General features: G+C 37.9%; 1 protein-coding gene across 14 annotated transcripts in view; it reads right to left on the bottom strand.

Annotated features, from left to right (window-relative positions):
• Window positions 1-18689, bottom strand: part of CDC42BPB (CDC42 binding protein kinase beta) — a 90840-nt gene that overhangs the window by 7568 nt on the left and 64583 nt on the right. For 4 of the 14 annotated variants that reach the window (XM_063159901.1, XM_063159900.1, XM_063159904.1 and 1 more), the window contains exons 19-31: window positions 17667-17815; window positions 16927-17021; window positions 16760-16839; window positions 15287-15337; window positions 14124-14213; window positions 13613-13702; window positions 13106-13211; window positions 10598-10734; window positions 9891-10030; window positions 8267-8348; window positions 4504-4720; window positions 4054-4116; window positions 1200-1796 (exon numbers count right to left, since the gene is read on the bottom strand). In XM_063159901.1, coding sequence (XP_063015971.1) covers window positions 1200-1796; window positions 4054-4116; window positions 4504-4720; window positions 8267-8348; window positions 9891-10030; window positions 10598-10734; window positions 13106-13211; window positions 13613-13702; window positions 14124-14213; window positions 15287-15337; window positions 16760-16839; window positions 16927-17021; window positions 17667-17815 — 1897 coding nt within the window. The remainder of the gene's footprint in view (window positions 1-1199; window positions 1797-4053; window positions 4117-4503; window positions 4721-8266; window positions 8349-9890; window positions 10031-10597; window positions 10735-13105; window positions 13212-13612; window positions 13703-14123; window positions 14214-15286; window positions 15338-16759; window positions 16840-16926; window positions 17022-17666; window positions 17816-18689) is intronic. The other 10 variants (XM_063159907.1, XM_063159906.1, XM_063159911.1 and 7 more) reach the window with 5 other exon arrangements.

Genomic DNA, 18689 nt, shown 5'->3' with positions numbered 1-18689 from the left:
AAACCATTCTGTAATTTTACAGCCTCCTGATGGGACAGTTAAAAAAACCCACCATCACTAGTGACAGACACTAGGACTGAGGAGTGAGGACAAGTCTAATGAAAAGGGAAGTAATTCAGTTTCCTTTGGCAGCAGAAAATGTTGCTCTTTCTACAAAAACAGCCTGAGGCCAGCACCACTCAGGACTGCACATAGAAGAATGTTATAAAATAGTTTACAGTAAGAACACTTCTAATAATAACAGACAAAACCATTAACTAGCAAGTCTAGTTTGCTGAAATGCAAAAAACTGTAAAGCTGATTAAGGGAAAGGAAACATTAGTTTTAGCTAATAGTGTTTTAAAGTACATTTCCCACTACATTGTTTTCTAGGGACTTTGCTTCAGACTTCTGTTCAGAACTAGGTCAGAGTAAAGTAAGCAAACAATTTCACTTCGAATCAAATACAATTACACACATTCCTATTAGGACCTGGCCTGATCCACCTAACTCCTTGCTGTACTACTTAAACAAAAAGCTATTTATTGCCTTCAATCATTCAAAAATTTTAATTGCTATTTGAGCTTCAAATAGAAATACCAGATTTATCATCACCTGCCTTTGACTACTGAATATTGAAAAATGCTCTGCATGTGCCTCTGTTCTACCAAGCTGATAACCAATGCTCCTGAAACAAGCAGAGTGGTTTAAATATTACTCTCACCTATACTACTTTTGGATACTGTCCCCCTAAAATTAAAACCAAGAGGAGAAAATTTTAATCTCTTATTATCTTTATGAACCTTCAGACTTGCAGTTACATTTCTTCTTCAACTTTCTACTGTAATTTGAGAACAGTACACAGAAGACACCCTACAGGCAACTGGACATTTATGCTCTCTAGGTGAACAAAAATCTTTATAGAATTTCACAGACAGGTAGTCTTGCACTGTCCTGCATCCAGGACTACTTTCTCTAAAAATTATTTTGCATTCCACTATTTATTCTTCTGTGTCCTGTAATAAGGCAGAGCATTTCTTCCAGCATCTGGGATCTCCAAGTCCAAAACTACCCCCAGGAAGAACCACGTGTCTGTTAACTCACCAAAACTTAAACTCGATATTCAAAGACAAACTGAAGCAAAATTGAATACAATGCTGAGTATTTTTTGACAAGTAAAGCAGCAACAGGGATATGGCAACAGAAAAACATATACATACTACAGGCAACAGGAGTTGCAGGCCACATTAGTTCCTGCATGCGTGACCTTCGACCTTGCGAATCGACGTAAACTCCCATATGGCTGAAGCAAAGCAGGAATTCCTCATTACTGAGCTCCACAGCACAAAGGGCATCAAAAGACTGCTGGGAGAGGAAGATAAGCGAGGGGTCATTAGGATTTACCAGGTTTATAGATTGTCCATCTCCCTGGATGGTCAACAGAGAGAACCCAGACTGGTAGCCAACACAGAGCTTGTCCTTGAACACTGTCATCCACTGTACAATTCCTGGAGCCTGAATTTCACTGAATTTTTTGTGGAAAGGTTTAGTTCTGTGAATTTCATAGCAAAAAACCTGTCGTTTGACAGCCACAAACAAACAAGTAGAAGAACTCTTCTTTAGTGTTCCAGTTGTAATCAATTGGCAGCCTTTAGTTTCTGCAAGCTTAATGTCAAAGTTCCCTTCTGACCCATCCAGAGAGGCCCAGGGGTAAAGGTGGACGTGATGGTTCCGACCACAGATGAGGATGATGATTTTTTCTTTGGGAGCAAGCTCTATCTGGTACACCTTCTTGCAGTCAGCAGCTCGGACTATCACTGCAAAGGAAACAAGAGCTGCCATCAGTTAAACAGGAAAATCACCAGGCCCAGAAACACTGCAGTGCTACATAGTGAGGCCTGAAAATTAATCCAAACACAGACATGTACCAGGTGAGGAAGAGCACTTATTACACATGCTTGATTCTCTGTTATTAATTCTCAGAGTAAACAATGAAACAAAGCATTCCTGCAACCCTCTCTATTCATAACAAAAATCTCAACAACACTTTGTGGGAAAATGCTGCTTAACATGTAGGATAAATGAAGACATTTCTTTATATAATTGTATCTGTACCATCTGTACAGTGAAAGATGTTGCATCTTCAGAAGTGGGTCCCACCTCCAGGGAAACATCAGCATCTTCAGTAAATTTTGGAGGAAGACCAAATTAGCAGAAAACAAAGACAAGAAATATAAAGTATTTATTTAATCCTGATAACTGAGGAGACAAAATGCTGTACTGTTGGCAGATCTCTCAGCCAGGTACAAAAGCAGTACAGTAAGGGGGTGTAAAACACACATATGGAAAGAGAAAAAATGCTCTTTGTGATGGGGAAAGGATAAGAGGAATGGGCTTAGGCTGCAGGAAGAGAGGCTCAGGACAGGCACCAGGAAAGCCCTTTCAGAACAAGGACTAGCCAGGCTACCCATGGGGAGTTTTGCTGTTTAATGCATTTTTTTAAAGCAGGGTTAGAGGCAGCTAAGGGGGCTAGGTACAATGTGTGCTCTTTGGGGATCTTGGCTATACAAGAACTTTCAAGAATGAAGTGAGTGTTTAATGGGGTACAAACAAGAGAGCAATTCTAAACTAGGAAACTTAACAAGCATAAACCAATAAAATTAAATTGTAACTTTCATTTTTCTGCTAGCTGAAAGCTTTAAAAATATTTATGAATTGTAGTTAAAAAAAAGAGAGAACTCTTCATTGGAAATTCTTTGCCTTTTTTCAGTAACAGTTGAGTAATGTAGCCAAAGTTACCAAATTCTTTAAACTTGGCAATAAGACTTTAGCTGTTTAAATCACAAAGTGCTGTTGTGGTGTACCCTCACCTGAATAAATAGATGAAATGTCTGAAGAAATGCTCTAGGAAATAACTGACTTTGCCACAGAGAAATGGTTTCCTTCCTAGCTCTAACTCCAGCTTATTTGTCAAGAATTAAGCAATATTCTAACCAAAGACCTTTGCTATAAACAGCTGGCAGTTAATTAACACTAAAAAAATTACAACTGCTATAAAATGAAAAACAGATTACGATTTACAAAAAATGCTATTAACACACAGAACTGGCCAGAGAAAACTCCTGCTAAACATTTCTTAGCTTAAAACCAAACCTGATAATTAATTTTCACATTTACATATAACATGGTGATGCAGATAATTGTTCCTTTAGGAAATGACCTTTTGAATTAAATTTACAACTTTCTTTTATGCAAGAAGCTGTGCTGGAATTCCTGGAATTATTTTCATCTCAAGTTATGTTTATATCTAACTACTTAAAGAATGATGACCACTGGAAGTTTACTCAATGGAATGGCATTCATTACTGCTAAAAAGAATTCCAAATATCTGCAGTCTCCATGTATAAAGCAGTTTCTCCTGGAATTGGGCAATGTCTTATTCTAAACAAGAATTTTCTTGTGACCCAAAACCACATCCCTCATATAATTTAATTTTGGAAGTCAAGTAAATCTTTAAAACCTATATTCACTGCTTTATTTTACATTGAAATGCAAGCTTTAGCATGAGTAAAGTCCAACTTTCAAATAGCCACAAATTACACAGAAAAATGAATTGAGAAAATCACTGACAAGACCAGCACCCCAACACCCCAAGACACATTTGCTTTGGACACCATTGGTCTTCAAGAGAATGTGAGTGGCTGTCAAATTTCTGGAAGAAACAGGTAAGACATGGAGGTTTTAAAGGGAAGTCTACAAACTTTGTATGTGCTGTGCATGCTCTGTGTGCTGATGCATTTTGATACCAGCTGTGGGAACACAGCTAAGGTGAGAATGTGCCAGGATATGCCCAGTAACTCATCCCTTTAATTTCAGCCACTCACCTGAATGTAACGATAATGACCAAATTAGTGCTTATACCTCACATTCACTTTTCCTTCTCATCAATTAACTGAGTGTTTAATACTTACTATACATGAAAGGCTGTTGTGCAACCTATATTACAGCAGCACTCAAAGTTATGGAGCTCATTATTTTGTATGTAATTACTGCATGCATTATGGCCTGACTTACCATCACGGGTCACCTCTATCACATACAGTCCTTCTTCTGAGCCAATTGCAATTCTATCTCGATCTAAGGGGGAAAAAAAGGCCATTAATTCAGCTAAGCTTGGTCTTATCTTTAAAACAGGCTGTTTGTTTTGAACGGCTGAAAAAATTTCTGCACAAACAGATTTTCACCAGCAAATCAATTTTGCTTGAGTTCACACAGTCTGTCAAAAGCATGCTAAGTACCACGTTGCTAAAACAACCTGCTGAACAACTCAACAGTATTATTTACTTCAAATGGATGAAGAAACCTGAATATCAATGCAAGATTAGCATTTTTTGCCCATTATTAAATTCCTATCAAGGAATTCAGCTGAGGAATTTATTTCAAGATGTCAGTGCTCTCATTGTAAAAGCCCATCTAAAAGTTCCAACCACCTTCATACACTGATAAAAGTGAAATCAAACATACCTACAATAGCAGCAGCTAAACTTGCTTTAATAAGAGGCAGTGTACTGTCATAGGCTTCTTGTGGAATATGCACAACCTGGTTCCTCAGCCTGTTTTTGTGCAGGATAGACTGCAACCCTTCTAGGATTCCAACCCACTTTCTCTTTTCATTCTCATTTTCTGTCAGGATCAGTAGAGAACAAGACTTTGAAGGCAAACCTAAGAGAGAAGCTGTCACCTTTAAACAGATAGAGACAGTGAAATTAGTTGGAGTAATAAAAACTTTTTTAACACACAGAACTGTGAAAAAAAACTACACTTTCTCATGACAATGGAATGATGTACCCAAGAAACATACACAACACAGCTAATACAGCCACAGTGCTTCAGAAAAACTTACAAAACACAACTACTTCACAAGCCACAGTGGCTTTGTTCAAAAGTACTCAGCCTTGCTTAAATATTCTGAATCCTAACATATGGGCAGGGAATGCCACAATAATCAATACATGGCAGTAAAAGGCTCCTTCCTGCTCTGAACCATTGTCTGTCCTGATCCCACCCACCCATAATTCACTGAGAGTGACACACATGCTTTGGGAACCAGATGCATTGAAACCCAAAGGCATTGCTATCATCAGTTCTGAATTTGTTATCTAATTTTCCAAATATCTGTCGAGGGGAAGAGCACATCATGTCTGCATTCAAAGCTATGCAGGAAAGCAATATTTGAGACTGAAGAACTGCATTCTCCCACGTCCCTGTGCTAAAAGAAAATCACTATGGCTTCACTTAATTTTCAGTTAAATCATAAATCATCCCATAGATCTCAAAGCAGAATGTGTTCAACATAGAAAAACTATCCAGGAACTTCTGTTGCCTGAAGAAAGCATGCAGTAATTCTTAATATTTGGGGGTTTTGTACTGCATGAAGAGACTGAAGGGTTTATGGTATCATGAGAACTATACTTTCAGCCACAAACAAACAGGCCATCAGCCAGCATCAGCCCTCAGCATAGACTCTGAGTAACAACATTTGAACAGAGAAAGACCAACAAAAGGTGTAAAAGTGCAAATCTGAAGGCTGTAACATGGAATATGAGACCTTCAGCCTACATGCTGTTGTAAGGAAATCATTGCAAGGATGGATGTTGTGGTAATGCAACACACACACTTCCTGGAAGAGTGAATAAACAGTAACACTCATCTTGAAGATAAAATAAATATGAAAGTAAACTTGGGACAACAGGATGTCAAAGACAGAAGTTCAGAAGTAAGATGAAGGTAGAGATGAGGGGAGGTAGAGAAAGAACTGAGTAGCTGCAACTGCTCATAGCTCTTACTATTCTGCATTAAGGTTTGTTCCTGTCTAAACTGTTACTAAGCATTAATATTTTGAAGACAGATAAAGGCATAATTGATAATGTTTAGAAAACAAAGCAAAACCAGATTCCAGCAATGGCTTTCCATTTGAAGTACCACCATGTATTACTCCCCACTCTTTTGAAGCTGGCAACATACATAGTCAAATGCAAGAAAAGAAGTGAGCAGTTGGTCATAATATATATTGCATTATTTATCATATAAAAATCCATTATTTGCTATGAAATTCAAGGCTTCTTAACTTGGACTGCTAAGCTGTGGGAGCACTCCATTACAGCCAACTCCCACACTATTATTAGAAATGTGAATTGATGGCAGAATTTAAGACTGTGGTGTCTGAATGTCAGCATGGCCTAACACCCAGCTTTGAAAACTGGTTACCAAGGAGAAATGTTTGAATCTGAGACAAATTCTTACTCTTCTTGGATTCATGGGGAGTCAGAGGTGGGAACATGTGTTTGGCAGCATTCTATTTGTAGAACAGAATTTGCTGGGTATTGCTTTCTGCTGATAGAATATCCAGAAGAAATGAAAATCTGTCTTTCATAGGCTACCAATATCACCATGTGCTATGTGCAATGACACATACAAAAGAAGGACCACATTTTTACACAAATGATGTGAATTAAAGTTTAAACGGTTCTGTGCAAGCTACTCTATGTGATTCTGTCAGCAAGATGCAGATCCAGAACTAAACTGAGATGAGATTCTCCCAATCAGGTTTAGTGGTTTCCAGTTTTAGAAATTCCTGCTTTTGAAGGAGGACATAGAACTGAGAAAAGAGTTGAAATTCAGCAGCTTCTCTGGTCCCCTACCTAAATGGATATATTCACACATCAAGCTTCCAGTTAATTAATCACATCTCTTTAGCAGGGGATAATCTGATCAAACCATGGAGATATTTGGTCATGTATATCCACACAAATATTTTTACAGAGGGATATTTGACAAAAATGACTTTTATTATTTAGATACCCTTTCAGTTAAAAACTGCAGGCAGAAATTAGAGCAGCAAGTCAGACAGGCTGAACTGAATGGATGCCTTGTTCTTAAATGAATGAACCATCATTCTGCACACCAAATTTTCTCTCCTCAGAAATCTTCTCTCCTCACCAAATTTTCTCTCCTTCCTTACAGTATTCTATGTTTGCTAATTTAAGAAGAGAGCAGGCAGATGGGAACTAAAAAACCAAAAACCAAAATACAATCATGAGGAAACTTAAGGTACAGGCAGTGGTAAACCAAAGTATGAAAATTCACTACAGAAAATATTTTTACAAAAAAAGCAGAAAAGCAGAGACAGAGGCAGACAAGTAGCAAAGACAATTCCCAAGTAAAATCCTGAAGGACCAAATGATAGGCACTGCAATTGACTGACAGCTCTTTGCTTTCCATGTTTTCCTGACTTGATTCTAAATGGGTGAAGATCAGAGATGCTGAAAACAATGAGTTTCTGTATTCAAATGTAAGGGACTATGGATACTGGCTACAAATGTATTCTTTACTAAATTTTGGAACTCCAGATTTAATATGATTCACACAAAACAGAGAAATTAAGTTCCTGTTGTTAAAAACTAAATACAGCATTCAGATAGAACATACACTAAAGGGGATATTAAAGCTCAGTTCATTATTTTCTCTGATTTTATTTTTTCTCCTATACTTAAATATGAAATTAAGGAAACTAGATCAGTTTCAGAATATTCTGTTACAGCACTGTAACAAGTAAAAACAGAATCTGGTAATACCAATGGAAAAAGAGAGAAAATATACTGAATTATACTCAGGAAAATAAAAAAAGTGACAAACTTTATATACAAGGAAGCAGCTAAAGAATGAGAACTTTGTTGTCACATTCGTATTTTCTGAAAAATCCCTTTGCCCAGAATTTTTCTCCTGGGAAGCTGAGAACCTCAGAGAAAATGAAAACAATAATTATCTCATTTGCTTGTCCTCTGTTTAGCTCATGGGGAATGTGTTTGGAGATTGTTTCATTGGTTTCTGGTGTGAGAGCTTTCACTCATTGGCCAATCAGGGCCAAGCAGTGTTGGGACTCTGGAAAGAGTCATGAGTTTTCATTATTATCTTTTTAGCATTCTGTAAGTATCCTTTCTCTATTCTCTAGTATTCTTTAATATAGTATTCTTTAACACAATATAGCATCTTAAAATAATAAATTAGCCTTCTGAGAACATGGAGTCAGATTCATCATTCCTTCCTGCCACGGGGCTTCCTGCAAATACAACACATATTGCTTTTCTACGTATGTCAGCAGCCCTTGTAAATTCTTACACTTCTACATAACCTAATCAAGGTTAGATTTGGACAATATATGCCACTATGAAAACAAACCAGTGGTATTTAACAGGTATTTTCTGTAGGAGTCAGTGCACAGCCATACCCTGAAGATACACGGGATGTCTTTCCGGGTTGCGTGTATCACATCTGAGGCCAGGACAGAGCTCACACAAAAATCTTCATCTCTAGGGAGAAAAGAGAACAAGAGCATCACACACAAGCACACACACAGATTATTGAGCAGAATCTAACTGGTATCACCACTGTTTCAATAGGCTGCAATCTCCTAACACCGCACAGAGGTCACAACTGCTTTGTTAGGCTCTAACCATCCTTGGCCCAAACAGCTGCCAAGCCTCAGTTATGTCTCTACAGCATCTGGCACGTGTACCTCAGTCCACCTGAAGCTAAGCAGGGTGGCTTTGTGTAGTTTTGGTGTCCCAACCACACCTATTCTACAATTAGAAGCAAGAATATTGCTCTTCCAGCCCAGCAGACACATTAGAAATGAATAATTCATACCTCAATGTGTAGCAAGAGAGGGGCCTTTGGAAAAAAAGAAAAATAACATAAAAAGCTCTTGGCAACATAATTATAGTTTGTGGGTTTTCAAATAAGGGTTTTCAAAACAGCTAGATTTTATTCTCTATTACAGTAAAATAAACAGACATCAGAACAACTTTTGCATTTTAGAGTGCTTCACCCCACAGGGCTTGTCTGCACTAGCCTTTTCAAACTGAATTTGACCAAGTTGATCACCATAATTGCCAATTTTAGTGCAAAGATGACACTAATGTCTGAAACTTGCTAGAATTCATAGCTGTGATGGTTAACATCTATTAAAAACATCTGAGAACCCTCAGATGGCAGCCTCAAAGGGGCAGCTACAACAAGCAGATAAAACATGGCACAGTTGGTATATGGTATCTGGCTGAGTTGCTTCAAGCAATGTACTGATGGGAATGCTGCTATTTGCAATACTTCCACGTTCCTGCTCCCACTGCCAGCATGTCAGAGAGCTGACACTGACAGCTCCCAGCACAGCACTACTGCTGTAACCCCACCATACTGCTGTCTGGAAAAAATATAAACCAAGGTGCTTGTGAATGCAAACTTTATATTCAACACAGCTACAAAGGTGCTGTAACATTAAAAGGTATTACACTTTCTTGATATTTCCAAAAATTGAAATAAAAGAAGTTCCTTGGTTACTCTGATCAACTTAAGTCTCAGATATTTGGTAGGCAGTGCTCACTGGTTCAGATGGTTCCCCTTGAAGTAATAACTCCTGTTAAAAGGCAGGGTCAGAGCCATTTGCAGTTGAAATTAGTTGATGCTTTTCTGCAGACTACTTCAATTTTTCTAACATGCCTGAATACTTATTGCCTATGGGATGATGTGTGACTCAATGTTGAGGTCAGAGTGCATGGGAAAAGCAATCTACCAATATACACTTGCTTTTTACAGGTGCAAATGGAATTCTAGGAAGAAGCATGCCAATGCTGTGAATGCTGGTGATTGCAGTGTGAGTGACTGTAAAGTAACTTAAGCAATTTCTTATTGAACCACCTTGATCAGCCTAAACTCAGCTGCAGTTTAGGTACACAATACATGAATCTTCTTAGGACACAGCTCTCAAAATCTTCTAATTTCTTGTGTACTAGAAATAAACACTCCTGTTAATGAAAAAGTAGAGAGGATTTCTACTCTGCTCTAACAATACAAACCTGAGATCCAAGACTTGACTTGCCACAACTCCAGGCTGGGTGGATTTTCCTTCAGGCACATCATATAAGAACAGTTTACAGTCACAGACAACTGCATAAGCCCTCTGCCACCCTTTCTTAACTCCTGTAGGCTTTGGGACCTGCAGGGAAATAACTGATTGCTTATTACAGGCACATGCAGAAGACACAGAAAGCAGGACATTTAGAAAAGCTCATACTTAGAACAATGGAATTAGAGCACTTTTCTACTTGTCCTTCAAAACAGGATGAAAAATAAAAATCAAGCAATCATTTTTCCTCTTTTAAGTTCAACCATTCCTTGTTACAGCTCAAAAAAAAAAAAAAAAGAAGACTTGTATAAAGATATTAGGTTTGGATATTCCACCAATGCCAAAATGGTAGGACAGTTTAACTTTTGTATTATGCTTACATAAAAAATGACAAAAACTCTTTCTTAAACCATTCTTTTTTTTTCCCCTGCTGCTTATGAACATTGTAGCTACTAATCTACTGACCTTCAGCTCTTGTAGTAAACCCAAGTGTTTCTCCCACATCTAAAGCAATGAAGGTTAAATAAGTTACATAGATGGCACACAAAGCCTTAAGGCACTATTTAGGAGATGTGTTTAAACATACTTAGAGGTTCCAAGCTGTAGAGCTGTAAGTGAAGTTAAGGATTCTTCTCTTGTCCAAGAAAAGACTGTTACCTTGACATAACCTTTGTAGGCTGTTCCTATTCCTCTTTGCACATCTACTCCAAGAGGCCTTTTGGCTTGTTCAGGGGGTATAGGGCAGACCTGAGGTGCACTGTCCTTGCAGGAAACATGGCATGCAAATGAACACACTAAGTACAAAAGAGAAAATTCACAGTGAAATGTGTGTATGAGTCAATCATTACAGGTCATTAACATAGTCTGCACTCAGCAAATTAATTAATCACACTGAAACTGGCAGTCAAATAGTGAAATAGCTCACTAGGCTGAAGAAGTGAACACAACTAGATATTGTATGAGACTCTCTTAAGTGCTTTTATTTCCTCTTTTTAGCCTATTATGTTCATAAAGGGCAGGAACTGAGTCCACATTTAAAGGAAAATTTAAGGAGTTGGGCAGCCTTGCTGGTGTTAAGCACCAACTAATCCAGTCACAAAAGAGAAACAGTGTTAATAAAGAAGGAATAAAAATTAGGGTAGTGCTAATAGGTGTTTAATTTGATCCACATATGCAAGAACACTGCAAAAACAAAGTAAAATTAAACTGATCAAAAAATAGAAAGAGTTAAACTATTAAACACAAGACAGACATAAATAAAGCATAAATAAAGTAGAAACCAGGGACAAGGACTGAAATACTGCATGATGAAAGAGTCATATAAACCTATTGCCAGAGTTCCAGTAAATTCAAGTAAGGAGCAAACTAGCATTGAATGCTTTCTTACCATTTGCACCACTTTGTGCTGCACCAGCAAAGGCCAGAGGTCTCTAGGTCTCGTCTACAGAGCACTTCACACAGAAGCAGTACACAGAAAAACCTCCTAATACATGCCATTTCACATGAGACAGACTACAAGAACTGTGGAATGAGTTCATGTGTTATATCATCTGACCCACAGCTTAGGGGTGAGATCCTTCCACTGAGATTTTACTTTGTTTGTCCCAGCTACCCTGTTTCTACCAGGAAGCTTGGGAAGGCAGGAAGAGAGGGGCACAACACTCTGAGCTGTCCTGTGTGTTTCCTCCTAACCATATTCTCAGAAGTGAGAATCTGGCAGATATCCTAGGTACATCTTGTTCTGTAATTCTGAAGTTTCAAAGGATTCCAAAAAACTGGAAACAGTCTGCTTCTGCTACAGCCACAGACAGGGCAACAAAGCTCCTCATGATGCCTGAGGGAGGAGACAGCAGAGGGGGCAGCTCAGATCAGGTTGCCTGGCTTGTTTTTTGAGCTACTGTCTAATCCCAGGAGGGCAGGGGTTACCAAAGTCACACCCACAAAGAACTGTAGGTGCTCCTCAAAATCAGGTAATAAATTCAGCTCTTTGAGGAGGCATCATGATTATTTGGGACTGTGGATATCGAGGTACACCAGTTACAGAACAGGGAAAATCCACAGGATAGAGTCAGTTCCAGTCTTCTGTAAGTGTAGCTGTATTTTACCACAGTCTCCAGGATTAGAAAGAGAATGAATTGGGAAATGCAAGTGATTGAGAGGGGAACGTTTGGCAAAATTTTGTTCTACTGGAATCATATCTATTTTTATATCAATGTGATTTTAGTTTTTTTCTGTAGCAATCAAGAGCTGCTGTAGATTAGGCAAAATGGAGAACTAATGATGCAGAGCTTATCAAAATACACAAGACAAAAGAAGAGTGAAGCCCCTAGCTGCACTAAAAGAAAAAGACAGTTTCAAGCTTGCAAGAAGAGATGCAAAACAAGAGCTCAGAACTGTCAGCAACAGGAGACAAAAGGCAGCCCCAGGGCAAGTGCTGGCAGAGTGATAGGTTCTCCTGGGGAAGAACTGCCACCAGAAGATCTGCCAGGAAAAAAGCCCTGAAGGGCAGATGAGGCAATCTACATGTGATACTGAGGGTGTCAGTGGAGAGGCTGCCACTAGCAAGAACTAAGCTGGGCACAGAAATAAAGTTATTTATACTGTAGTATGTATACTATATGAATTTATGGCCTATTTAACTGAGCTCATGTGTCTAATCAATATACAGAAAGTATTTTCAAATGAAAATACCTCCATATACTTGAACATGGAATTCAGTAGTGATACATGCATCAGAGAAAGCATTTTAAATAAAACTAATGGACAGCAAGACAGGCTACAAGCCAAATAACAGAGCAAACAGTCCTCCCAACATATGGGGTTTATGGCCAGAACAGCATAAAATAGACATAATCAGATTCATGTCACCAGATCATTCCTGGAGTTTTCTCTAGTACAACAGAAAAACCAGTCCTGTCTTCCCTACCCCCTGCCCTGCACTAATGGTAATAGAATTAATTAATATTATACAATATGCAAGGAAACCATACTTCATCATTCTACTAAAGAGACTTCAGGAATATGCTGTGATGCAACAGAAAGGAAAATCATCCAGTGGCAGCCACCCCTCTCTTTCATTCCCTCCCCAAAGAAATGGTTTTCTTAAAATACATTGGCATTTTTGAGGGGTTTGCTGAAAATTTACAACAAAATTCACCAACTCACCGTCACAGGCATAACCTTGTCGAACTAATCCCACCATGAGAGAGGTGCAATGACTACACTGAGTGGGGCTGGTGAATGACTTGATATTGAGCTGGTGAGCTTTAGGCTGAAAGATACATTCAGGATTATAAAACTCATTATTTTCTGGGCTTGAGTAATGCAAGCACCTCCCTCCACCACCCTCCAGTAGATCAGTGTGTACATTATGAAGCTGGGCTTCTTTTATGTAAGTGCATCTTGTAGCAGGTGCTGCAAGACAACAGTAACAGTTTTATTTCCAACTCCAAAAGACAGTCAGACCCAAAACTACAACCACGTTTTGTCATCCCCTCCAACAAAACAAAACCCACTGATGATGTGCATGTGGAAGCATTTGATTAAAAACACAGACCTAACAAAAACACAAACATGACAAACCCAAACAGGACAAGAAAACACAGAGGGCTCATTTATAAATGATATTTTTTTCCTTTGTTCTTTAGAATAAGGTTAGCACAGTCCCCCTACCTTTGGTACAGCTAGAGAAATGGACTGAATGGTGGGGGAAGGAGCAGCAGGCATCCTCTGAAGCCGAATTGGTTCCTGAATCACAAGAAACTGTAATTGAGCAAAATAAGGCTGCAAGAATTTGTTTCAAAATTGGGGTGGCAAAGCTTATTGTTCTGATTTTTTTTCCTTTTTTGAAAATTATCAATAATTTAATAATCGTAAACATTGCCATTCTGATTTAAGAGAAACAGATTGTGTTTTAAAGCACTCACAGGAAAGCCTGCACACTAACAAACAAGCAGCAATACAGAAAACATGAAAATGAGGTACATCAACATACACAAAGCCAGTGAAAAGGTTTCATTTGCAACTGTCCTCAAAGCAGATGCAATTAACACTGAGACATTGCAAATATGCAGCATTCAATCCTGCTTCTTCATAATGAATGCTGCAGTATGTATTTATCATGAACAAGACAGAGAGACTTTCTGGTGAAATACTCCTCAGGGTAAAATAACAGGTCTCTTACTTCTTGTTGCTGCTCTGCAGTTACAACTGAAGTAGATGGTGAAACCTCTGACTTGGAACCCTGCATTTCCTGCTCACTAATAGAGCTGGTCTGCAAAAGGACAGCAAACATGTTAGATTAGACACCACATATCTGATGAAGTGTCCTTGTGTCAACAAAATGGAAACAAGACCCGGTGCTGATTTCTATATGAAGTACACATACATTTAACATCCACTCTGAAAAAGATCTTTCCTCAAAACAAACCCTCACACCTGATGGAAAAGCTGGAAGTACTGAAATGCAAAATCTCACAGTAGACAGCATAAATGCTCTAACAGCTGCATTCTCCCAGCAAGGCTGTGTCTAATCTCTTGCTTGCAGGTATGGAATGATGTTTGAGTAGCCTGGCAATCATCCCTAAAATAGCTGATTTCTCATGGTAGCTTACTACACTAGGATTTTTCTAGCATACAGAAGCCAGCAAACCTGCCACAAGAAAAAAATCTTCAAGTAGTAATACTCAATCTTTTAAAAAATTGTTTAAGAATGATTGGCCTCCATCATTAAAAGAATCATGTCTAATTAATTACAGTGCCTTATATTTCACTAACATTTAAAGCTAGCATCCATTACAAGCCATCTATTAATTTCACACTTAAATTAGCAACTACTAATTGCCAGCACAAGGGGGAAGTATGCTACAATTGCAGAGCTAAAGCAGCTGGGTGTGGAAGTAGGATTCTGTATTACTGTACTCTCAGGACATCATGAAAACTGTGATTAACAAACATGAGATTAGACTTCACATCAATGATGTAATTAGCACTAAAGGCAACAAGTAATGAATCACTCACTTCCCAGCCAGTTTAGACAGGAAGACATCTCCAGTTAGCTCACTCAATTTGTTCAGATACTTGTTATTTTTGTTTTGTTCCAAACTGATTGGAAGGGCTGGGCCATTTAAGATCAAATTGCATGATTATGTAATATGAATAATTTCAAAATATTGTGTGATTCAGCTTTAGCTATATAGTCAAACTATAAAACAGTAAGCCTCAAAGAGGTTTAGTGGATTAAGTTACAGAGAAATTAAGGAAGCAAAATATCTAGTTTTAGAGGGCCATTCTTACTAAGACAGGTCACAACAAAATAAGGACACAAAACTACTAGCAAAAACTTACTTCTTCCCAAAAGGCTAGCAGAGAAGATGTAGACGAAGAAGAAACAGAATCCTTTGTTGTAACAGATATGAGGGATAAAAACGATCGCTTATCACCCACAGGAAAACTTCAGATAGAATATTAGTTGACTAGCTAAATAAAATTTTATATGGCCAAATGAAACTCATTCAAACTAAGTTAACCCCAAAGCAGTGGATACAAAATATATTTATAAGTACATGTGAAAAAAAAAAGGTTAATGTAAGTTATTAAGCATGGTATCAGCAATTTTAATGTAATTCATCAGAAAATGCCGCCTGCATTTCCACAGAGAATATGTACTTATTTCAGGATCCACAGAATGGAACCTTATTTAGTTATGGGCTTGATATTTTACATGTTATTGTTTTACATCTATCTGGTACTTTTAAAAACAATGTTTTAAAATATCAAGGTCAGTAGGTAAAGCTAGTATTGAGAAAGTAGCATGCATCGTGCTTCTCTCCCCTCCCTGCCACCCATAGAGCACATCTTCCTGCTCCAACAGAAAGGCAGCATAGACATTTTGTGACTGGGAACAGCAAATACACAAACTGTATGAAAATATCACAGCATGTCCATAGGCTTTTTTGTTTTTAGCAACAGTGACAATAAAAAAGAAAAAGAAAAATCAGAAAGAGAAAGTAGACATCTCAGATAGAAAATCTAACCAGGCTGATGAGGTTTTAACCTGAGCCCCTTTAACTCCACCAACAGATTGTTTCAGTTCAAGCCCTTGGTTTTATCCTAAACTGTCTATGCTTTGCAAAACAAAATTTAAAAAAAACCCAGAAAAATCTTCAAGGATCAAGAGTTCATGAAGTAAGGAAATGTGATTCAATGTTGCATTTAACAGCTGCTTCCTCAGGGAATTCACAAATCATTTAAAGTGAAACGCCTACTTGGAGCTGTGATTTGAATGATTTAAATTCTAAGGATCACAGGGTGTGTCATGATAAAATTATTATACCAACATCTGTGGGTCCTCTGATTCTCTTCCCAGTTCCTTCTCCTCTAACCACTCCATTAAGATCTGGAGCCAACAATTTTACAAATCTGTTTAAGCACTCCTTGAACTGTGTGAAAACTTTCCCTTGTAATAATCAGCATCTTCCAACTGCAAAGCATTTAATTCCTTATTTGTAACAGGGTGTGCCAGCACCTCCAAAAAAACTGTGAATATATTTCATTTAGCAAATGTTTGAGATTACCCTAAACAAAGAAGCTAGAATGGGAAATAATTAAAGTGAACTTCTGAGAATATTTCCCAGAGGTGCCAGCTTCTCTGCAAAATGCCAAGCAAACTCACAACTGCTGGGCATCCAATTCTGTGCCACACTGATTTGGCTAATATGCAAGATACCAATCTGCCACACAGTGCCTAAGAGATATTTTTACATATTAAAAATATCATTCTGTTATCTCATTTTGTAGTTATTTTATGTAATAACTCACTCTGAAAGTCAAATCACGTGCAAGAGGAGAGGTGTTGAAATAGTCAAAAATGGAATCTTGAAAGTCTGGAAGTTTGAGACCTAAAACCAAAAGCAGAACAGGCTTAGCTAAAAGGCAACATCACAGGTTGTGTTAGAACTCTGTTAGAACACAGGAAATTTAATTACCTGAATCTGTTCTGTACTTTTCTTCCATTTTTTTCTTCAAACCTTCCACCTCTTCCAACAGTTCTCTATTTTTTGCTTCTGATTCCTTTAATTTACTACAGTAAAAAAATGTGATCAAAATGTAATCTGAAATGTCTCAAAGGCAGGAATGCCAGTACACAAGATTGTTAATTTCTGGTCCTACATCTCAGACTTTCAGAAAAAGCCTTTTTGTTTGTTTGTTATTTTTGGGGGGTTATGTTGGGGTTTTTTGAAGGCCATTGGGGATTTTTTAAGTGATTTTTTTTAAAGGATGAATTATTTTACTTTGCCCCTGAACAGACACCTCATTACTTGACTAGATATCTAAAACTGTACTTAAGAATTTAGCTATCACTGCAAGTATCTGCCTAACAAAATTATTCTAAGAGCACGTTGACTTTTAATTCCCAAGAACATGTCTAACTCTCAAGTTAGTTGAAGAAATGGTAGTGAATTTGCTTTGAATTTGCTCTTACACCTATTTTTTTCTTCTCAGATGCCCAAGACTTGTAACTTACTATAGCAGTGAAGTGTTCACTTGAAGGAATTTTCAGAGTTCTCATTTGACTATGTAAGAAATGCCTAATCTGCAGAATGGGATCCTTCTGACAGAGTCCAATATCCACGCACAAGGAGCCATTTTAAGGAAGTTGCTGCTATTCTAATCAGCAGTTTAGATCAGCACATTAATCCCCAAACACAACCAAAACTCTCATTACCTTTCAAAAGATATGTTTGCATCTTTCACTTTCCGTAGCTCTTCTTGAACCAGTTGTTTGGCACGAATTTCTGCATCAAGGGCTGACTGCAGTTCCAGCCTTGCCGACATGTCCAACTTCTGACTGCGGCGCACCTTCCACAGGGGATCCTGTTGCAGTAAGTCACTGAGCATTACTACAACTGGCTAAGGGTATTTCTGTTCTTCCCAAAGACATAAGTTAGCTTTCACACTGGTTCAAAGAATGCTTTTTAATCAGCTATGGACAGCACACCTGCTGCATGAAAATTAGTCAGTAGTCAGTGTTCATGACACAAAAATGAAGTAATAAGCGATTTTATTGGTTACACCATTAACACAATATGGTGGGAACCAAAATGCTGGATGGCTGAGCATGGAAGTCAAACAGAATCCACTGGAAATGATTAGTTTTCACTGTCCAATCTAGAACTGAGTGTAAAACTTGCACAGTGATATAACAATGATTTTCAAAGATGAGATAAATGTCAACATTTAATGTAAAACATACTAACATAAAACATACTAAGAGTAGCAAAACTATGAGAAGAAAAAATGGAAGAAAGAATCTTGGCTCTTGAGATGCCCAAGATACCTGGAACATTTCCCTAAGCAAGTCTTATGCTTGCTAAGTAGCATATACTATATATGCTACTATACATCTAACATATGTTACATACATACAACATATGCTATACTCCAGCACACACCATGCAATTCTTCCCTGCTACCCCAAAAGCCAATATTCTGAGCTTTTCTAGACATTTTTCAGTGTGGACCACGTTTCTGAAATTCCCTAATGAATACCTCTCTAGTCATAGATGAACCTGTAAATAATAGCCATGAAAATTGAGAAGCACTTTTTATGTTGAGAAGTAACTGCCTTAGTTATAATATAAAGAACAGACAGTGTTCTTTATTCAGGCAGAAGCTAAGATAAAAATGCAACCTGCATTTGATCCAATCTTTCTTCCTGTTAAACCTCTCTATATTATAATATAGTCTC

The sequence above is a fragment of the Melospiza melodia genome, chromosome 6 (assembly GCF_035770615.1).
Source record: "Melospiza melodia melodia isolate bMelMel2 chromosome 6, bMelMel2.pri, whole genome shotgun sequence".
NCBI lineage: Eukaryota > Metazoa > Chordata > Aves > Passeriformes > Passerellidae > Melospiza > Melospiza melodia.
This window is presented reverse-complemented; position numbering and strand designations above follow the sequence as displayed.